General features: G+C 31.6%; 1 protein-coding gene across 1 annotated transcript; it reads left to right on the top strand.

Annotated features, from left to right (window-relative positions):
- The first annotated feature begins 513 nt into the window (after positions 1-513).
- Pitslre (cyclin dependent kinase 11B pitslre) lies at positions 514-17,944 on the top strand. The gene is made up of 12 exons (XM_068773217.1): positions 514-745; positions 950-1,105; positions 1,224-1,906; positions 2,347-2,565; positions 2,655-2,874; positions 3,417-3,585; positions 3,852-4,034; positions 15,024-15,168; positions 15,416-15,537; positions 15,641-15,865; positions 15,950-16,168; positions 16,767-17,944. The coding sequence occupies exons 1-12, from the start codon at positions 669-671 to the stop codon at positions 16,971-16,973; spliced, it is 2,625 nt and encodes an 874-aa protein (XP_068629318.1). The 5' UTR covers positions 514-668; the 3' UTR covers positions 16,974-17,944.
- Positions 17,945-20,705: the final 2,761 nt, after the last annotated feature.

The raw sequence follows: 20,705 nt of genomic DNA, 5'->3' as shown, positions 1-20,705 counted from the left end.
AAATGTGTACTGAAGATTAGACCCTTGATGAATTGGAAAATTGATTAAGGCTCGTGAAACTTTATTTAAAATTCTGAGGGGGTCTAATTTGTTGAATTTTTCGTGCAAAAACACATACAAATAGATATCACTATTAATAAAGGATCGTAAAATATTTTTACAGCCATTTGCATGTTCTTTAAGGATTTATAAATATTTAAGTATGCATTAGTGAAATAATAAATATTCGCGCTAATTAATTTTCATTCATAAAATATAAACTGAGTAAAACGTATCATCTATTTATCAATGTTTTTTGTAATACGTACGGTATGTAATGCGTATTTTTCCCATTCTTAGAGCATTGATATTAATGCTTTCTATCAATTATTAATAATGGCTTTACAAAATACTTATAATAATTATTAATACATTTTTTAAAAATTAAATATTTGCTATTATTGTAATTCTGAAATTTTATACTCTATAATTCCTTACCGTCAACTCATACAATAACAAAATGGCGTTCAAGTTTTAGTTTGGTTGCTTCTAACTATAACTTCTCGTAGTGACTTAAATCATTGTGAAATAAATTACAAGTTTTATAACTTTTATGTTAGTGAAATTTTCTGTTTTATTATTTTCTTATCATAGTTGTGTTGAATGCTATTGTTAGTTGTGAGACTATCATGAGTAATTACGATGACGATCAAAGTGAAGACGGAGAATTAGCACGAAGTCCTGTACACGATGAAATGGATTTTAGGTTGGTTAACTATTACACATTTTATTTCATGTTTTATAATAAAATGTATGTGTGTTATATAATTATGTATTATTTTTTGTATATGTTACACGTTTACCAATTAATCTTTGTTAAAAAAATATCATAAAAGAATAAACATTTACCTCGGACTTGTTTCATATTCGGCCCTTTATGATTTCCTAATATATAAAACATGTGTTGTAGCTTATCCGACGAGGACAGAGATAATGCTGACTCATTAGTAATCAAACCGCCTCAGGCTGTGATTCGGCCGTCTCATAGAGAGAAAAGAGGTCATAAGCGTTCTGGAAAAGAAAGGTACAAAGAAGTTTCCAGAAAGGACAAAAAACATTTTTATAGGTAAGTAAAATGTGGACATATTTACATTAATTAATTTACCAAACTTTATTTATGATTACAAATAACTATTTACTTCATATTATTTTCTCATTTAAATATATCTTTATTTTTGATGTAGAGAGCGTGAAAAATCTGATAAAGCTAAGCATGGGGAAGTACAGAAAAATATAGAGCGTGAAGAAATGTCAAAAGAATATTATAGGGAAAAGCAATACTACAGAGAAAAAGATTCATATCGTGAAAAAGATATGAGAGAAAAAGAATTATATCGTGAAAGAGAGATGTACAGAGAAAAGGATGTTTACAGAGAAAAGGATCCATATAGAGAACGAGAACATTACAGAGAAAGAGAAATGTATAGAGATAATACTTCTTTTCGTGAAGCACCACGACAAAGAGATATGTATAGAGAAAAAGATGTATATAAAGAAAAGGATGTTCAGCGGGATCGTGACATGTATATAAGCCGTGACAGACAAAACAAGTATACAGATAATGAAAGAAAACGCATTGAATCTGATAGAATTGAATCAAGGTTGAGATTATTGGCTGAGGAAAATCGATCTAATCATAACAATGAAAAAGAAAACAGGGATAGAACATCTGGTGATAAGGAACTGGAAGACTTAAGAACTAGGTTACTTAGTAAGAGAATATCTAAAGAATTACAAAATCATGAAACAAGAAAACCTTCAAACTCCGACTACAATGATAAAGAATCAAAATCTGAGGATAGGCAAAGACATTCATCATCATTGGATCGACATCAACAGGAACGTAGGAAGAAACTAATTGAAGCTGGTAGGCTATTTTAAGTATTTGTTTTTATTAACTTAAGGTTCAATCTTACCTAATTGTGTTGATTAAAGTGTCTATAAATATCATTAAAAATTTAGGTAATTACAATTGGTCAAAATTTCTAGGTTATCATAAGACAGTTATGGCAAACAACATCACATTCTGTTAGAAGAAGAATTACAAACAGCTGATGATGTGTTTATTATAAACTATACTTAAAGTTGTACTCATCTCATGCCGTACAAATTTTATGATTTATGCCTAACCTGTTTTTGAAGTTGTATCTATTTCTGAAATATTTTAATATGATTAGGAAAACTATTATATCACAAGTTTTCCTCTATGAAATAGGGTATCTTCAGCATTAAAATATTTTTACCTTTTTAAGCCTAATGGTTTATAGAGAAGTTTATTATTAATTTATTGTTACCTAAATTTTGCAGAGAGAGAGATGGAAAAACGCAAACATGAGTCACGAAATGAGTTAGAAGCACGTCGAGAGGAACGCCGTCGGCGTGGGAAAAAGAGATCTGTCTCTCCAGATGAAATTTCCAATAAAAAGAAGAGAAACCAATCTCCAAATTATGACTCGGTAGTTACAGTGTCAGATGCTAGTGATGTGGAAATGAAAAGTGATTCTATTCATTCAGAACCTGAAGAAGGTAAAATTACATTACATTAGTAATCCCTATTGTATTAACATAAAGAAGGCTCATATGTAAAAATACAATTTTAATATTTTATTTTTAAGGTGAACGTTCAAATAGTGAAACAGAGGAAGGTAGTACCACAGATTCTGATTCAGATGTAGAATCTAAATCTGGAGAAGATGAATCTAATCAAGAAAAGTCAGATAAAGATGAGAAAAGTGTGAAAGAGGATGTTGATAAATCAAAAACAAGACCAAATTCAAAGTCCAAATCTAAATCTCCATCACCAAAGTCAGTTCACAGAAGTCCATCATCTCATAGGTAAGAAAGACAATATCATTTACCTCAGTCTGTTACTGTTGTTAAGACATAAATATCACATGGAAATATAAAACTAAAATTATATAAGATCTTTACAGAACAAAAGTTTATTAAAGATGAACTTTGTTGCTTACATAAAAAAGATTAGTAAATTCTTTGGGGCATACTTTCCCACCCTAATCTAGAGATAGTTCCATATTTCCAAGATAAAGTGCTGCACATACCATACAAATGCCTAATGGTTCAGGTTTGGTGAGCAGCTGAATAATGACTAACAAATATGTAGGGTGAAGGAAAATATTACAAGTGTGCATTCTCACTGGGGTGGAGTCTTGGACCATCCCATCATGCTGGCACAGTCAAATATGGCAAAATGTAGATTTGAAATAGGATAGTGGTGATTCTCCTATTGAAAACCTAGTCTGATGTCCTGATCTACCAAGTCATGTCTCTTAGAGGCGATATATTGGCAGTACAAGCATATTTTGGGAAATGTTGAAGTTGAAGATTATATCTTATATTGTTTCAATGGTTATTTTCAGGTCGCATTCTAGATCAAAAAGTAGAAGCAGATCACATTCATTTTCTCCTCCACCACCTGGTGAAAATGGAAAAATATCTGCTGATGAAGAGAAAGTAGAAGATGATGAAAAACAGAGACTTAAAGAAGAGGCCATTAACTCTTTGCCACCTTATTTTCCAGCTTTACAGGTATATATTAGTATTTATTTAATATTACAGGAACATTTATCTTTGAGTTACACTTTACAAAAATTACAATAAATTTCGGTGAAAATAGACAGAGATCTATGAATATTAATGTTTTAGTGTGGCTCATCTTAAACTTCTATTAAATAACTGCTTACATTGTTTTGAAGAGAAGAAATAGGTATATGGTGAAAACATAACAGTTTTTCTCACATTTTTGTTAATATTGAGTTTATGAATTAGATATGTGATAAGTTTTGATTTCACAGGGTTGTCGATCAGTTGAGGAGTTTCAGTGTCTCAATAGAATAGAAGAGGGCACATATGGAGTTGTTTATAGAGCACGTGATAAGACAACTGAAGAGATTGTTGCTCTAAAACGATTGAAAATGGAAAAGGAGAAGGAGGGTTTCCCCATCACTTCCTTGAGGGAAATCAATACTTTACTTAAGGTAGGATCAAAATCTCTTTTCATTCTCTATAGTAAGCTCACTTGAGCCATCGTAATGCATCAGTGCTCTCAATTAAGGTACACTTTGTCAATGTTGTATATTTGTTATGTTCTAAGCAGCCTCTCTGAGCCATGAGCTGCAAAGCACTCGATGGCTCATGTGCGACGTACACATTATTAATGCATTTTATTTTATTCCTACAGGCCCGGCACCTCTTACCTGAAGAGGGTTGTGCTAGAGGTGTGACCCCGTTGCAAGGGTTAACAACTTCGATACACGGGCGGGCCTAAGTATCTTATAAGGAATTTATTACAGGCAACCCAATTGTCAAATGCTTTCTACTTTCTTTGTGTCCAAACATCAATGCATTGAAAAGCACTTCTTTTAAATGGTACATCTAGATAGAAATATGAACTTTGAAGGTTTGTTGAGAAGGCGATGCAATTATATACATTTTTCTACATGTCAATCCAAATATCAACTGTCATCAGATATAAGGTAAATGTTATATATTTAAATATCACTGCCTCTAAAAATGTTTAGTGGAATTTAAATTTATGGTTAACTACATCTGTTGTTCTCAAGTTGGCTAGCATGGCACAAAAGCAATGTTCTATTTTTTATTCATGAATCTTAACGATTTTTTACTAATGTTAATTATCTATTATTACGTATGTTGGTATATTATATATATTTGAATAATTATGTGATTTAAATTGATTTATTTGATTTGTAATAGGAAGATGGGGTAAAGCACATAGTCAAATTTAGTCAAATTTAAGAAATGTATTATGATTATTTTTACCTTACTAGTTTTTTGAGATATTAAAAAGTATTTCAAATTTATAATTAGTAAAGTTATAATCATCGAGTCTATAGACATAGAAAAGTGTTGTATATTTAAGTGTTGTGATATATCAGTGTAGACGGCATTCAAAATAAAGTACACTAATAATTGCAGTTCATGGACATCATCTACTGTCAATAAATGTATCAGTTTCCAGCAAGAAAAGTACTACTAGAAAATGGCAATTATAAGGTTGGCATCCTTAAGACATTTTACAAGATTAGAATAAATAAGTGCTCCCATTGACTCTTGAATATTATGTGTAAAGAATTTGAATTAATTAACCGACAGATTGAGCTACAACGTGCAATGGTTAAAAACTTTGTATTTTAAAGGAGAGCATTAGAAAAAGCTAAAAAGGCGAGTATGGATATGATTAGTCAAACTATTACAGGCAAAAATGGATGATCTTATCCAAATTTAAAAATATCGTGAGAAATGAAATAGTGAAAGGACTATGTTTTGGCTGTGATAATTGTTAAATTATCAAGGAACTGAATCAACAAGTGGATTTAAAAAGAAGCGACTCATAATGGGGTATATAAGAAGCATTACTCAATGGAGCTATAAAAATATGTCTTTGGTACTGCCAGACATATATACATTTGATAACCAAAAATGAAAATCAAAATTTTACAAAGAGGCGATAGATTAAGCAAAAGCAGAATACTTGTTTTAAATAGTAATTAAGAATATTATATTTTCTTTTTTAACTTAAAGCAATATGTTAATGTTAGTATACTATCCATGAGGACATAAATAGAAATGTTTTTTCCCTTAAGCACTTATCTATGATCAGTCTATTGATAATAAGCGGGTGATTAGTGTAGTATATCCAGATAATGGCTAGGCTGATGCTTCAGTGAAGACATAACTTTTCCACAGTTATATCTATCGACTTTAGGGTATGAAGCTTTTTCAGGCTTTTGGCTTAATTTGCCAATGTAAGAAGCTAACTGATGCATGGTTATTTTGCCATTTTCATCGGGAATTAGTAAATACTCTGATCTTTTCTGTTTGGCAGTTGTTATCTTTAGGTGTTAGTATATTCTCTGAAGTATTTTGTTATTCATGCACTAGATAATTGAGATATGGTAGTAGCTGGTCACTCGCCAGAGCTGTATCTCTGATGGTGATGATTTATTGTCTGACAGCTTGCTAGTTCATCTGAGTATCCAGAGCATATTATTGTATTTAATTTTCGTTTCATCTTTGTTTTTCATTTTGTTGCCACATTGAGCTATGGTCAAGGCAAACACTAAAATCAGTTATCTTTCTTACTTTATTTAAATGAGCTTATGTGTTTTTTCTTAGTTGAACTGCATCACAATCATATTTTCTGAGAGAATATGTAATATGTACTGATTTTTATAGACTACATTACATAGCCCCTCTTTTATTTGTTAAGACCTTTGCAACTCATGAGATTCAAAGTTTTGGCATTTTAAGTCATCTTTGTAACCTTATGGATGCAAAATTTTGGCATTTATGGCTTGCCAAGAGAACTGTCATCTGCAAATATAGATTTGTTATTTCTTCATCTTTTGGCAATGAGCTGTGAATATTTTGCACCTATGTCGTAAAGAGTAGAGATATCGGCGAATTCAGATCTTTCCCCTGATTCCTAGGCTTGTAATAGATAGGACTGCACAAATTGGTAAAACTATGTGCCACATTTTATACAGGAGGAATTTGTGCGATACTTTGTCAGGTGTTTTCTCAGCTGATTTCTATGCTGTTAGCCCGGGGGCTTTTACAGCTTCATCGGAACTAAGTTCAGGGAACCTATCCTTCCGTGAACTTAAACCTCGTCAAGCACTTGTCAAGTAATGCAGCAGAGCAATATCACTTCTTTCAAGGGTCTCTCTAATTCTGTCATTTACTCTATGGATCTGTTTGACTATTTTATTTATTATTTTGTATTGGCTTGACAGGGTCAGGAACCTCTTTCCCTTTTCTGAAAGAATCGGCAAGAGGCTTATTGGTCTGCATGAATCCATTGTTTTACACTGTTTATCTGTCTTATGGATAATATATAAGTTCAATATAAGTGTACTTGTCACCTTCCACGGTAATTAAAACTGTACTCATTGTAGCTACCAATAGTCAGGAACCATGGTAACAAGGTTAAAGCTGGATGGCCTTTGTCTAATGTGTGTTCCATGCTTTAGATACATTAGGCTTTCTTGGAAATACCATCTGTTAAAGTTGGCGCAATATTTGTTCGATGTCATATTGTTTGACGGTCACCTGAAGTGTTGACTGAATACTAAGGTACCAATACTAATACTACCAAGTGATTGGCGAAAATGTACTTTTTCTTGAGCAGATTTAGCCCAGTCATCGTTCTTAATCCCGAGAGGTTGTTTAGCTCTATTATGGGACTTGGTGAACTTCCAAAGAGAATGTACATAGACAACATTGATGTGATTCCAGTACGTTTGCAAGTGTATCGTTATTTTATTCTTCACATATCAAATATTCAGATATTTCTTCATGTATTTAGGTATCCCTTCAGATAACTCCTATATAGCCTTATTGTCTTTCCATATGTCTTCCTCATTACTTATATTGCTATATGTGGCGAAGCCATTTCTTTTCCATGACCCCTCATATCTTATTTCTATTGGAATGTTCCAAGTTTTACTTGTGTGTTACGATAGGTATGATTATCTAACAGGCTTCATGGATAAGCGTAGATATGTGATAAATGGCTTCGTTCTGTTTTTGTGTTCTGATCATTTTAAGACTAAATTTGATATTGCTGTCAATATGGTTACGGAATTATTACCAATGTGTGTGGTTATTCGTTAGGGTTGTTGGCCGGGAAGGTATCACCATGGTGTTTAATGTCGAGAGCTCTGGCGTGTGTTCAGAATAACCATCTAAAAAAAGTTTCCGCACAAGGGTAATTCTTCGATAGACTTTTTTTTCAAAACATCAATGAAAACAGTTTTTTTGATATCTGTTGTTTATTATGGATTTCATCTTCACTTGTCTTTATCTACCTACCTTAGGTAGTTATCAGTTTGAAACCCCAATGAGTATATTCTCATTTTCAATCTCAGTTGTATATAAATATCCCTTATAAGGTGAGGTAATATGTTTTAAATATTGTTTTGGGTATATTGCAGATATCGAAATATCCAGAAGTATCTTTGTTTGCTACTATGGTTGCTTGTATATGTTTTTTCTTATATTTAGAAGATTTTTATATGTATATATATTTCTTAATTGCAGTACCAGCATAAGCTCTTCTATCCGGTTTGTCTGTTATACATGCTGGGGTTACACAGCGTATGTGACCAACTATCCAGATGTAGCCTCACACAAGATATGGAGATGCAATGGGCTTTTGAGACCAGCAGAAAATCAAGTTAACATTGGGGTTCTGTTCCGGTCTCTAGATGATGTAATGATATGATAGATGTAATGGTGCCTTAAAGTGGGTTTCTGGATTAGAGTTGTTACAAGTTGCATCAATTGTTTGAGAATTCCTCTGTATGCTTCAATAAGATTCATTCTGTCCTGCTATCTTGTTTACAATGTGTCTTTGCATAAGCACTTGTAGAACCTATTTTGACGACAAATCAATTTCACCGTATGTCTTGGTTGATCTGTCTTCACGTGCAAGGAAATCGAAATTGAGTATAACTGTTTCTTTACTTTTTTAAGGGGCGTCTTAAGCAGTTTTCTTTGCCAATATTGAATGATCACATTTGGATTGGACAATAGTCTTCCTATTTTTGAGGTGTCTATAATAACGGATAGTACAGTGACACCAGTGTTCCCTGTTGTTATTTCTTCATTTGCGGATGAGTAGGGCGGGTGTATTATTACTACTACTGTTGGACTTTTGTCTTTATCTATGTCATAATTATATTATTATGTAAATAAATTATATTATTAATATTCATCCATATCTATTTGGTTTTTTATCTATATGCTGCAGTTTCTAGTAATTAAGCTGGTTTACATACATCATCCACAACATTTAAAATATGTCCATCATATTTTAGGGGGACTTTATTTGTATTATTCCGGATTCCATGTTTAATGAAATTTAAAACTGTTACTCAACTGTCGTCTTATATATATTAACGTGAAGTAGGATTATAAAACACATATTTGCCTCGTTTTATTGGATAAGAAAGTACAGGACCTGGACACATTTAGTTGTTGACAGCATCCATTAACCAAGTGACTGATCCCAGGAAGTGTGCAAAGACCTGTGCAAGAAGATAAAATTGTCATTCTACTCACACACATGTATTTAGGTATCCAATCACCAATGTGTTTATAACAAAGTAAATCATTTGCAGATTGATTGCAGTCCCAACTAATTTGAGACTTAATTTTTAGAATATTTGTTTGCATTAATTTTTAATGAAAACCATCATAATAAAAGTCTGGAAGGAAACTTATGAATGTTGATAATATTGCATAAAACGGGGTATTCAGTTTTTTAACTTTGTTAATCATCCTTTATTAAGCCAGTAGTAAAATTATTATTTATTAAATATAGGTATGTGAACATATTTATCAATGTGTAAAAGAAACATGAAAGCACATGCACACAATTTGATATTAACCTTTTATTTTTTTTATAAGTAATTTTCTTATTAATAACTAATGTATCATAAGTGTATCTATTGGCTTGTTATGTATCTGTAATTAGATATAGTATATACATTAAACTGTTTTTAAGCCTGTCAAGTTATCAAAGAAGTAGTTTCAATGTAGAAAGTTGTACATGTTAAAATTGACGTTGATAACTTTTATAGTTCTGATTTACTAAAACCATTGACTTATACCAACTGCTTATTTTAGTGGATAACTAAAAATTAGTGGTAATGGTTTGATAAGTTGGACAATGTCCAACCATTGGATTTTAATTATGAGTTAAAAGGTTTTTATATTATCCTTATATGATACTAAACAAATCAACTCATTATTTCTCTTGTACTGCCTTCAAATATTTAATTATTTTTTTGTAAACTTTTGTTTACATTTAGATTGTTTGGGGTTCTTTGTTTTTATTAAGCATCTTCATCAAAAACTTTTGTTTTTATCTCTAGCATACTGTTCTGAACTCAATAGCAGTCACTTAGTATTTGTTTGGGCGAATTGGAAACTTCTAGTCTTATATTAAAAGATTAAAACATTTTATACAAAATGTTTTAAGTCATTCAGCATTTGTTTTTTATAGCTTTAATGTGTTTGTGGTTTTGGTTTTAATTGTTTTTTAGCAACTTTATCATTATTTTTTCTCAAACTATTATGAAGAAAGAATAACTTTTGTCTTTGTTGAATTATTTGCTAGTGATTGGTTTTTGGCATGTTTAATCTCTGAGATGATATATGTCTGTTACATTTTAATGCCTACAATTTATGAAATCTTATGACATTTTGTACTAATTAGATAGAATATCTTAGGTCGTTTCTCCAAAAGATAATCTATATAGATCTATATAAGATACTCGAGTTCCATGAGATTTACTCATTTTGATGAGATTTATAATTTTGTAATACAATAGTTTAGATGTTTTATTTTAGATTATTAAAATAGGTGCTTTAAAAGATCTTGACATTATGTTATATTATAAAGTTTTTACATGATGTTAGATTAAATAAATTTATAACAAAGTATTTCAACCATATGTTGTTGCAACAATGGAAAAAGCTTTCATATTAGTTGCTTTTATCAACAAACTTAGAAAACTTTTTGTTTAATGTAAATGTAGCGTTGTGTTAATTATAATGTGAAAGTTAGATTTTGGCGTAAATCATTTACAATGTAAGGAAATAGGTTGGCGAAATATAGGTGTATGTTATATTTAATATGTGTAAAATTCACGATTTTACTATATATGTAGCATGTACAGTCGATTTAAACTAACTCTTTTGTGTCATGCAGGTGCCTGAGTCCAACATTTGTTAATTTTTTACCAAACGAAAATTTGTAACACGTTTTCATGTATTATTTTAGATTTTAAGGTAATTAAAGTTAGATTTGACATTATTGTTGTTATATAATTTAAAAAAAATTGTTTATTAACATTCTATCACGTCTTATATAAAGTAATTAAAAACTTTGTCTCGTGTAAATTTGTAAGTTTTGCTGCATATTTACTATGTGCATTTGCTATTAAATTATAATTGTTTAGATTGTGAACATTATAGTATAAAATGGGTGTTTGAACAAATGTCTTATAGATTCATATTGATTATTAAAATATATATTAGGTTTAGTCATAAGCTTTAGTTTTGTTTCGGTTTCGTAACTTTTTATGAATAGGTCGAAGAAAAGTTTTTTTTTTTATATTTAAGATGAATTTTTTTAATCTGTTATCGTAGTTTGTTTACATTTTGATAAATTATGGAGGGTTCCTATAAATCAAAGCCAAACGGAAGGTAGCTAACGTCGGAAAATGAAAAATCTGTGACGTATTTTTAAAATTCTTAATAGTCGAATATAGTCGAAATTTTGGAATATATGGTTGTCAGAAGTTGCTATTGTTTTTCAAAGTTAAGCCATTATAGTAAATTTTGCCTGTCGCTTACAAAAGTTTCTTTCACATAGAACATCTTTGAATAATACAGATTTGTTATACTATATCACAAAGTGCAAAAGATTTATTTACTTTTTTGGTATAATTAGCATCATTGGCTTAAATTGAAAAATGCTTTTTTATCACAAGCTTTTATTTTTCTAGGTTTAATACGGTGGATTTTGTTTTATAAGGCTGTTTAACTGCTATTTTGTAAGCACTGACATTATTATATTCCTGTAAAAATTTTATGACTCTTAACAAACAAACTACGACAAATAGTTTTTACTGTAACATCTAGATTTAACTTAACATTTTATAACCGTTTCTTAAAAATGTAAGCAGGTGCAAATGGTCTCTGCAAGATCTGCAAGATTTAAATTTCAAAATGATCATAATAGTTTTGCGGCAAATAGTTACGTATCTAAGAGCTATGCCTACTTTCCTAGTTTTTTTACATGGTATCGACTTACATAACAGGATTACCACAGCAATATCCGTCTTAAACCCTTTTCTCGACTACGTATCTGTGAAGATACGTTGTTAGCGTAATGTATTTATCAATGCTCTTGGAAATTTATTTTATTTTGTTATTGAGAATTTTTATTATTTGTTATTTCTAAACCTTGTGCCGTAAGATGTGATGAGTATTATTTTGATATCAAAAACGTTAACATTAATACCGAATCTAAACATTTTTCTAACAATTTTGTATAGCACTCTGCATTCGATTTTTTACGTCAGAAATATTAATCTCATAATATTGGCATATGGTATAGTGTTAATATTAGGGAATAGATTTTATTCGGCTTGTCAAATTAACTGCCAGGTACGAATATTACTAAATATATTTTTTCTATTCGTGGGTTTTTCGCTTTCAATTTTTTTTCTTGATCATTCATTTGGATGGATTCATTCCGATTGATATTTATGTAGTTGATTATTGATTCCATCCACTGCGTTTAAATTTTTTGTCTTGTTTGTACGTTCGAAGAGATTGCTATTGATTAACGAACAACTATTGAAAAGTTATACGTATCAGTTATTCCCTAGTTGTAGATTCCGGTTTCTACATATTTAACTAACTTTTGCTGTATTGTTTCGGATTCATGGTATTACGTCATACAAAATATAGCATTGTTCTCTTGACCTGTTTTATATACATTCTTTTTTATGTGATGACATTGTTACGGCATTGTGTTATTTCAATAATCGTAAGCATAATGTTTAGCTACGCGGTATTTTATGTATTGCATATAGAAAACTGAATACTATATTGTGTTCACAATTTTCGATAACATACTTGTTTGAAATTGATGTTAAAATGTGTGTTTTAATTATTGTTTATAGTTAGTTATGTTGAATCTATGTTTAAAATATTGTTTTCTTAAAACGGTTACTATTACGTTGCAATACTGTTAAATATTTTTTTAATTATGGTTCGTAAAATTTTAGTCTCGTTCTTGTATATTCAAAAACGAATGTCATAATATATATATTTATCACGTGCCACGGCATTTTTGAAAATTTTCCATCCAGGCCACGTAGGGCGTATACGACCCACACTTTAAAAATTAAAAAAAAGTCGTTTAAGACGTATGCTTTACACTTTTTTAATACTGCAAAGCTGTAATTAGCGCATACGTGATGTGAAATTATCTATATTCGACCATACAATTCATTTTTTAAGAATCCTTTGGTTTTTAATGAGAACTGCAAATGGCCTGAACGGGAAGTGCAGCCAGGGTCATACGCCCCACATGGAATGGAATGTGTTAAGTTAGTAAGTTTACTGAATCCGGACTTTTGTATGGTTAATGTCGCTATTTATTGAACGAGAGCAAATTAAGTTCTGATCAAAAGTTATCCTTAAGCTCTTAAAGTTCGGAAAAAGTCCCGTCTACACTAGCAAAAGTTACTAATCTAATACTTTTGATGCTTTTAGTATTAATCCAACATCAATCTGTTTTTTTATATAATAAGTCAAAAACATGTTGATTTTTTTACATAACCTTCAGTTTGTTAAATTTTGAGCGACGATTTTGTGGTTATTAAGTAAAAGTTTACAATACTTTTACCTACATTTACATTTCTGTACAAGGTATTTTACACGAGACAAGTTTTTGATATTTGTTGTCTAATTTGATATATTTTTTTATAAACGATTGACTGTAAAATATAAATAATTTGCATCGCCATCTCAATGTTTTCGGTGTTTATTTCAATTTATACGAAATTGGGTACTAAAGTCTGCTAGGTTCTGGTTTTTCACACTGCATTTAATTAGTATATTAAAAGTTTTTTAAAGGTTCGTTTTGTGGTGTGAAAGGCAGAACTATAATAGCGAATCATAATTAGTAACTCGGACCAAGAAGAAAAATGTTAAGAGTATGTCTTGATATGTATTGCATATTTTCTAAATCACTAATATTACCTCGTTTCTTATTTAAATATTTCAAGCGTGTTAAATATGAATTTTTTAAAAGTTCATCAGTGGTGTTTAAAACTCAATTGGTATAATAAATGTCAAATGTTGTCGGAATATGTACCTTACGAGTAAATATCGAAATAGCGTGAACAAACAAATTGAGAGGAAATTTCAATAAACATTCATAGTATGAATGTTTGTGGTACACTAAAGCAACGTAAAAGAACTTGAACAATACTTGAAGAAAGGGCATGGTTTATATCCGTATGTAATACGTGGTTTATCATATAAAGAAAGACATACCCTTGTAATTTTTGCTTATTCTTTGGTGACATCAATATTTATATGAAATTTTCAAAGTTTTTAAAAACAAAATCGCATTATTATGTTTTTTATTCTCGCAAATTTTTAAGTCTTCCGTTTGGTTCCTGAGCAATGAAACAACTAGTTTCGTGACTCGTTTTAAACAGGTTTTATAAATTAACTGATTATATGCTGCATCAAGACAAGTTCTTTTAAAACTTGTATAAACTATGTTTAACAATTAATTGACAATTTGTGTCCGCTATTAGGAACCGTAATTTAGGTTTCAAAATACAAATGTTGGTTTTGAAAATAAACAGAAGTTACGGCTTTTATAAATGCCGGGTATTGTAATATTATTTTGTAATTTCTGCTCTTTGAATTTTTTTTGAATAACCTCTTTATGGGTCTATAGTATAACTTTAAATATTATATTATATAGGAAGATTATAACAAGGTTAGATCAAGCTTGGCGCTAGCCATGAACGCAACGATAAAATATTAGGTCTATTTACGTTTATTTATAAAAACCAATATTAATTTGATAGTTGGCAAGTAACAATAGGTGTTTTTGTTTTTACACCACTAAAATATTGAAAAAAAAACTTTGCTGTAGATATAGTAAAAACCATAAAAATTTTCTCATTTGTTCGACAGTAACAAAATTTATGCGTCAAGTTCGGTTTAAGATCTTATGTTATTAAACAGCGTGATCTTGAAAGGTTTAATCGGATTTTAAACCTCATATATTTATTCTGATGCTCTAAAAATGAAGTCTTGTCTATTCTCTAGTCAATTTGTTGCGTGTTCAAAACACGCTTTTTGCTCTAACGGATCGCGTATTTCTTTTTCTGTTGCAGGGCCAGCACCCTAACATCGTGACGGTGAGGGAGATTGTCGTCGGCTCCAATATGGACAAAATCTTTATCGTTATGGACTACGTGGAACACGATTTGAAGAGTCTCATGGAAACAATGCGGGGGAAGAAACAAGTATTTTTACCCGGTAAGCATATTACCAGCACATTCACTTAACATTCCCGTACAGAAATAGTTACGTCAGTTGCTATAATTGTGAGTTATGACGTACAGTACGCAAAACAAAGATATATATAGGTCATTTGAGAATTCCTAGTGATTTGAAAATTTCTAGTTCTCTCTAATATGGCAAAAAAATTATATAATTTTTTTTACAAAAAATGAAAGTTCCCAAAACAAAAGTTCTTAGTTGACTCTTAATATTTGTCTTGCAGGAGAAATAAAATGCCTAATGACACAGCTATTGAAGGCTGTGCACCATCTTCACGACAATTGGATTTTGCACAGAGATCTCAAAACTAGCAACCTTCTTCTCTCTCACAAGGGGGTTTTAAAGGTATATTTATTTCTTATTACATGTGTTACATGTTATGGATAATTGGTAAATTTTCATTAATTTATATTTATCTTATTGTAATATTGTAATTGTATTTTTGAAGGTTGGAGACTTCGGTTTAGCGAGAGAATATGGGTCACCTCTTCGGCAGTATACGCCTATTGTGGTTACGCTTTGGTATCGCGCTCCGGAACTTCTTTTGTGCTGCAAAGAGTATTCTACGCCAATTGATATGTGGAGCGTCGGCTGTATTTTTGCCGAGTTTATCACTATGAACCCGTTATTCCCCGGCAAGTCTGAGGTGGACCAACTCAATCGAATATTTAAGGTAAATTGTATGCTATATTTTTTACTTGGGCATTTATTTAAAATTTAAATATGTTAAATAACAAACAATTATGATTAATTTCAGGACCTCGGCACTCCATCGGAGTTATTATGGCCAGGGTACAACGAGCTGCCGGCGGTACAAAAAATGACATTTGCGGAACATCCACCAGGGGGGTTACGACAACGCATCGGATCCGATTTGCTATCGGAAACTGGCCTCTCTCTTCTACAAGGGTTTCTCACTTACAATCCAGCTAGGAGATTAACAGCCGACACCGCTCTAGAACATGCTTATTTTAAGGTGAGTTAATTTATAAAGATTTAATCTAAAACCTATCAAGTTATTATTAACTAAGTTGACTTTTCCATCCAATAACAGAACATTTAACCTATAGATTACATAACTTTTGACAACTCAACTTTTACTACTTTTAGGAAAATTATTTCTTTATATAACTTTATAATGAGTAGAGAAAAACTAGTCAATGTTTTGTTCTCTACTTCATCCAAAGTACACTGCTTTTTGAATCATGTAAATATTGTTTCTCCTTAGGTTTTTATGCGCATTTTCTCAAACCCTAGTAAAACTGTGAAAAACGGCCGGTTATTCTCACATAGGCACATCTTTTTCGCCCGGCACTAATAGCGTTAAAACATTTTCTTTATGAAAATAGAAGTATTTCATAGTGGGACCCATTATTTGCTTTTGGACCCACTCGGGCTCAGTACCGTCCCCAAGTTGCCAAGCCTGTACCTCAACAAATCCGATCATTTCTATTAAACTTAGATTGTATGCAATACTTGTGATATGAATCCACAAATTAATATAATTGTCAATTATGATTCATGTAATAAAATTAATTGTTAAATGTAACAAATCATCTTAACTTTTTAACCAGGAGCAACCGGTAGCGATAGAGCCGGCGATGTTCCCCACGTGGCCAGCGAAGTCTGAAGGCAACCGGCGCAGCACGCACAGCCCGCGGCCGCCGGCCGGCGGCGCCGCCTATGCTCAGTTCGCGCGGGCAGACTCCGACGAGGCTCTCGGCTTCCAACTGCACACGCGCTCACTCAATGTCGCGCCGGGCTTCTCGCTCAAGTTTTAATCCTGACATTTGTTTGAAATGACGGTGACATTACTGACTTTATTAATTTACTGTGATCTTGTAAGCGGAACAGTAAATATCAAATCCCACGTAGTATGTATGCAATCGTCCAAAACATCTGAACTTTGAGCTTTCATTGTGGATGAAGTCGAAGTAAACAATGGCTAGGAAAATAAAAATATGTAAAATGTTTTTGGTAACAATGTACGATAATTCTAAATATTTTGAAAATGTTTAGTCTCGTTCTTATGATTATATAGTACTTTGAAAGTAAACATCTATAAATTATTCAATGAAAAAAATAAACTTATGTTAAGTTAATGTAAGAATTCATTCCGCATCGTGTACCCAGAACGGATTATATAACTATTAACAATGTACTTACATCTTTGATTTGAAATATCTTTGTTTTAAAAGTGTTCTTGACTATGCTTTGTAATTTTTTTATTATTGGTATATTTTCTGCTAAAGCTCTATCAGCTACTTTATGTTTCATCTTCAAACATAATAATCAGAGAATATAACATGACGAGATAATTTTTAATTTCTAATATTTAAAAAAAATGTATTTCCAAAGCATATAAACACGACTTGAGTTTCTGCTCTACATTCATGTTTTGCTTTTTTATGTAAACTAATTTTGAGCTTTACAAACGTGTTTATTTCTTAAGCATATTAACTTACCAGCGATATGAAAGAATATTCCTGTAATTTGAATGTCGTGGGTGATTAAGTTATCAGATTGTAAATGTATAGGTGAGCGAGAGTTCAGAGTTGTATGTTTTCTTACCGTCGTGTATTTTTTATAACAGAACACGCTTCTGATTTGTGACAATATATACACTTTTAATTCGAGGTAAAGCATTGTGATTTTTTAAAGTGTCATAAGAGAGATTTCATAAGACACATTGTACTTGGGAAACTTATAAATTTAGTAGTGTTACATCATTTGACAACATATGTTATCAGTGAATTGATGTAGGTATTTGTAAAATAAATTTAAATTTATACAAAAAATGTTTTCTTTAATTTTAATTTGGTTTTCTAGTGTCTGTTATGAAACTAATTTCATTTTTTGTCAAATAAGGCTTTTTTGGCATTTTTCCCATAATGTACAAAATAATTAAATGAATCATGTTAAAAATACTTCGTGATAGCTCTATTAAGAAAACCTATATCACAAGTTAAAGCTATACGCCGAAAGAAACGCATAGTCTGGGCATTAATATTCTTACAAAATAATCTTCTTTTTCTATTACATATACATATATAACTGTAATGTTTGTCTCCATTGGGTTTAATATAGCCCTTTAAATATTGAAACTAGTTATCAATAGTGCTACGCACTCTCAGGGGAAAATTCATCGCCGCCCTAATAGGGATTGTTTCGGAGGCTTAATTTTTTTTAATGGCCCCTGCTATTGAGGGCCTCTCGTTCCCCTATCTTATTATATAGGGACGTTTCTATCTTTCTTTTACTTTCTACTGTTTATTCATCGCCTCGTTCCTTACTGTCGCAGCTTTTGTTTATCACATTATTTTTGCTTTATCTCAACTTTTATTTTACATTTTATCACAGATTACATAGTTTTTGTTTTATTTACATTATAATTATTTATTAACGTTTTTAGCTGCTACCTGTATTAGTTTTGTTTACATTTATTACATGTTTTGCTATTTTTTTGCAATAATCAAGGAACACTGGTGTATCAGGTTTTTCTTCTGTTAATGAGGCGATGGTGTTCTCACTTATTTTTTTTACAAAATCTGCTTTCGAAATCGTACTGAAGTTCTCCGAACGCAACAAGGTGGACCATGGTCTGGTCCACGCCCAGTTTAAAGAAGCACGAGGGTCCTCCTTGAGATTGAACCGGTGAAGGTACTTGGAGAACCCCTTAATTATTATCACAGTGTATAGATTAATGTATACTCTCTAAAGCTGACCATAACATATAATACGATGTATTAAGATCTGCACTAGATGACAGGGCTAGTTTTCAGCTGATGAAGTTTGTCAGATTCATTCATTTCCAACGACTATGCGTGGATCGACATCCTTTGCGTAGTAGCGCTCAAGAAATTGTTTCGATTTTATCTCCTATTCATTTGGCCAATGCGCACTTAACTACTTCGATAAGGGCGTCCACTATAGTCGACAGGCACAGGTGAAAGCGCACAGCCGGCTCTTTCCTGCCGCGCTCTGCCTCGACACTTAATCCGTCTTACTGTTTAACACATTTGTAATGAGAGTGTTTTACATTACAATCGGATAATGCTCTTAATGTAATTAAGACATTTATTTTAATTTGGTATTTCAATGGAGTTTTATTTTCATAAATGGAACTTTGATTGGATGGCGGCAGCATATTTCAGGTTTCAGGATACCTGTGGACGAGGTACGATGGCTATAAACCTATTTCGGGCTCTTGACCGGTCGCAGTTTCCAAAAATTTGTACTTTTACCCACCTGAGGGTATCTACAGTTACATGTAATTTTGCAAGTTTTGGTAATTTAATTATAAACTGCCGAACAATGAACTTTCCTCGAAATGTAATCAACAAAGATTTTTATTCTTTTATATGAAGAGAGTGCCTTCCGCGCCGAGAGACTAGCACTCCTTTTAATAAATCATTCTGATACGACGTAATACGTTCATTTAATGTAATTATAACAAACTGTAGTTGCTGAGATGGTTAAAATTTCATGGTTGACGACTATAGTTGATGCCAGGCTGTGGGTCAAGTTTTGTGGTCGAGGAGCACCGTGCCGAAGTGGTTAAAAGCTAACAAGTCTCGTCCTATTTTAAGATGAGCGACATGTTTCTAGGTGCAATATCCATTTCACCGGCTGAAATATTTTGGAATCGGAGAGAAATTTTTTTTCTTTCTGTTTCGAACACTTTTTGGATGAATATTATGTTGATGGCTAGACAGCATTTTTTATTGGTAACCAGTCAAACCTGAAATAAGCTTTTCATTGTCGTTTAAGAACTATTTGATTAGAATTAAATATAGTATTTCAAAACAAATTATATTTAAACTATACTCGTACATCTCCATAATAATAAATGTATTAAATGTTCTACTCTTCCTGGAGGTGGATTTGATTATATTGTCACCTGATCTGGGCTGACTGCGTTTACTTTTTATACCAGAAAGCAAAAGAAATGACGTATCCGTAATGATTCGGATGACATAGTCGTACCGATTTATATCGAGAAGGACGGCCTTTAGCAAAGTCACCAACCGCTCATAAAAATTGTTAATTTTTTTGATAACAGGTTATCGATCAGACTTTATTATCTTCTAAGATTTCAAAAGTAGATTATTACGCATCAATAACTCATTTGATTTTTGGGTAAGGATTTAGTGGATGACGTTTTTAGTTATATTAAATACTTGTTGTTAACAATATCGTTGAACGTTTGACGTCCGGTGTTTCTGACTTAAGAGCAAGATTCAAAAGGGATTGAAGGATTAACAAGATGAAAAAGGTGTGAACGTATAGCTTCTTTTCTATTTGCTATCTATGTATGGTGCACCCTATCCAAAAATAAATGGTTACAGAAATAATGAAAACCGTAATGATAATGTAGTAAGAAAAAGCGTTTTTAAAATTCGGCTAATAATATTTTAATATTAATTATTATTTTCTATCTTTCCCTGCAGACTTTTTACTGTCAGAATTTATTAGTATGTTTGCACTCCTATATAAAAAAAATAAATGTAACA

The sequence above is a fragment of the Battus philenor genome, unplaced genomic scaffold (assembly GCF_028537555.1).
Source record: "Battus philenor isolate CCGP_79_NKW_IND1 unplaced genomic scaffold, ilBatPhil1.0.hap1 SCAF_6, whole genome shotgun sequence".
Classification (NCBI taxonomy): Eukaryota; Metazoa; Arthropoda; class Insecta; order Lepidoptera; family Papilionidae; genus Battus; species Battus philenor.
The sequence above is the reverse complement of the archived record's forward strand: the minus strand, read 5'-3'. Positions and strand labels throughout refer to the sequence as shown.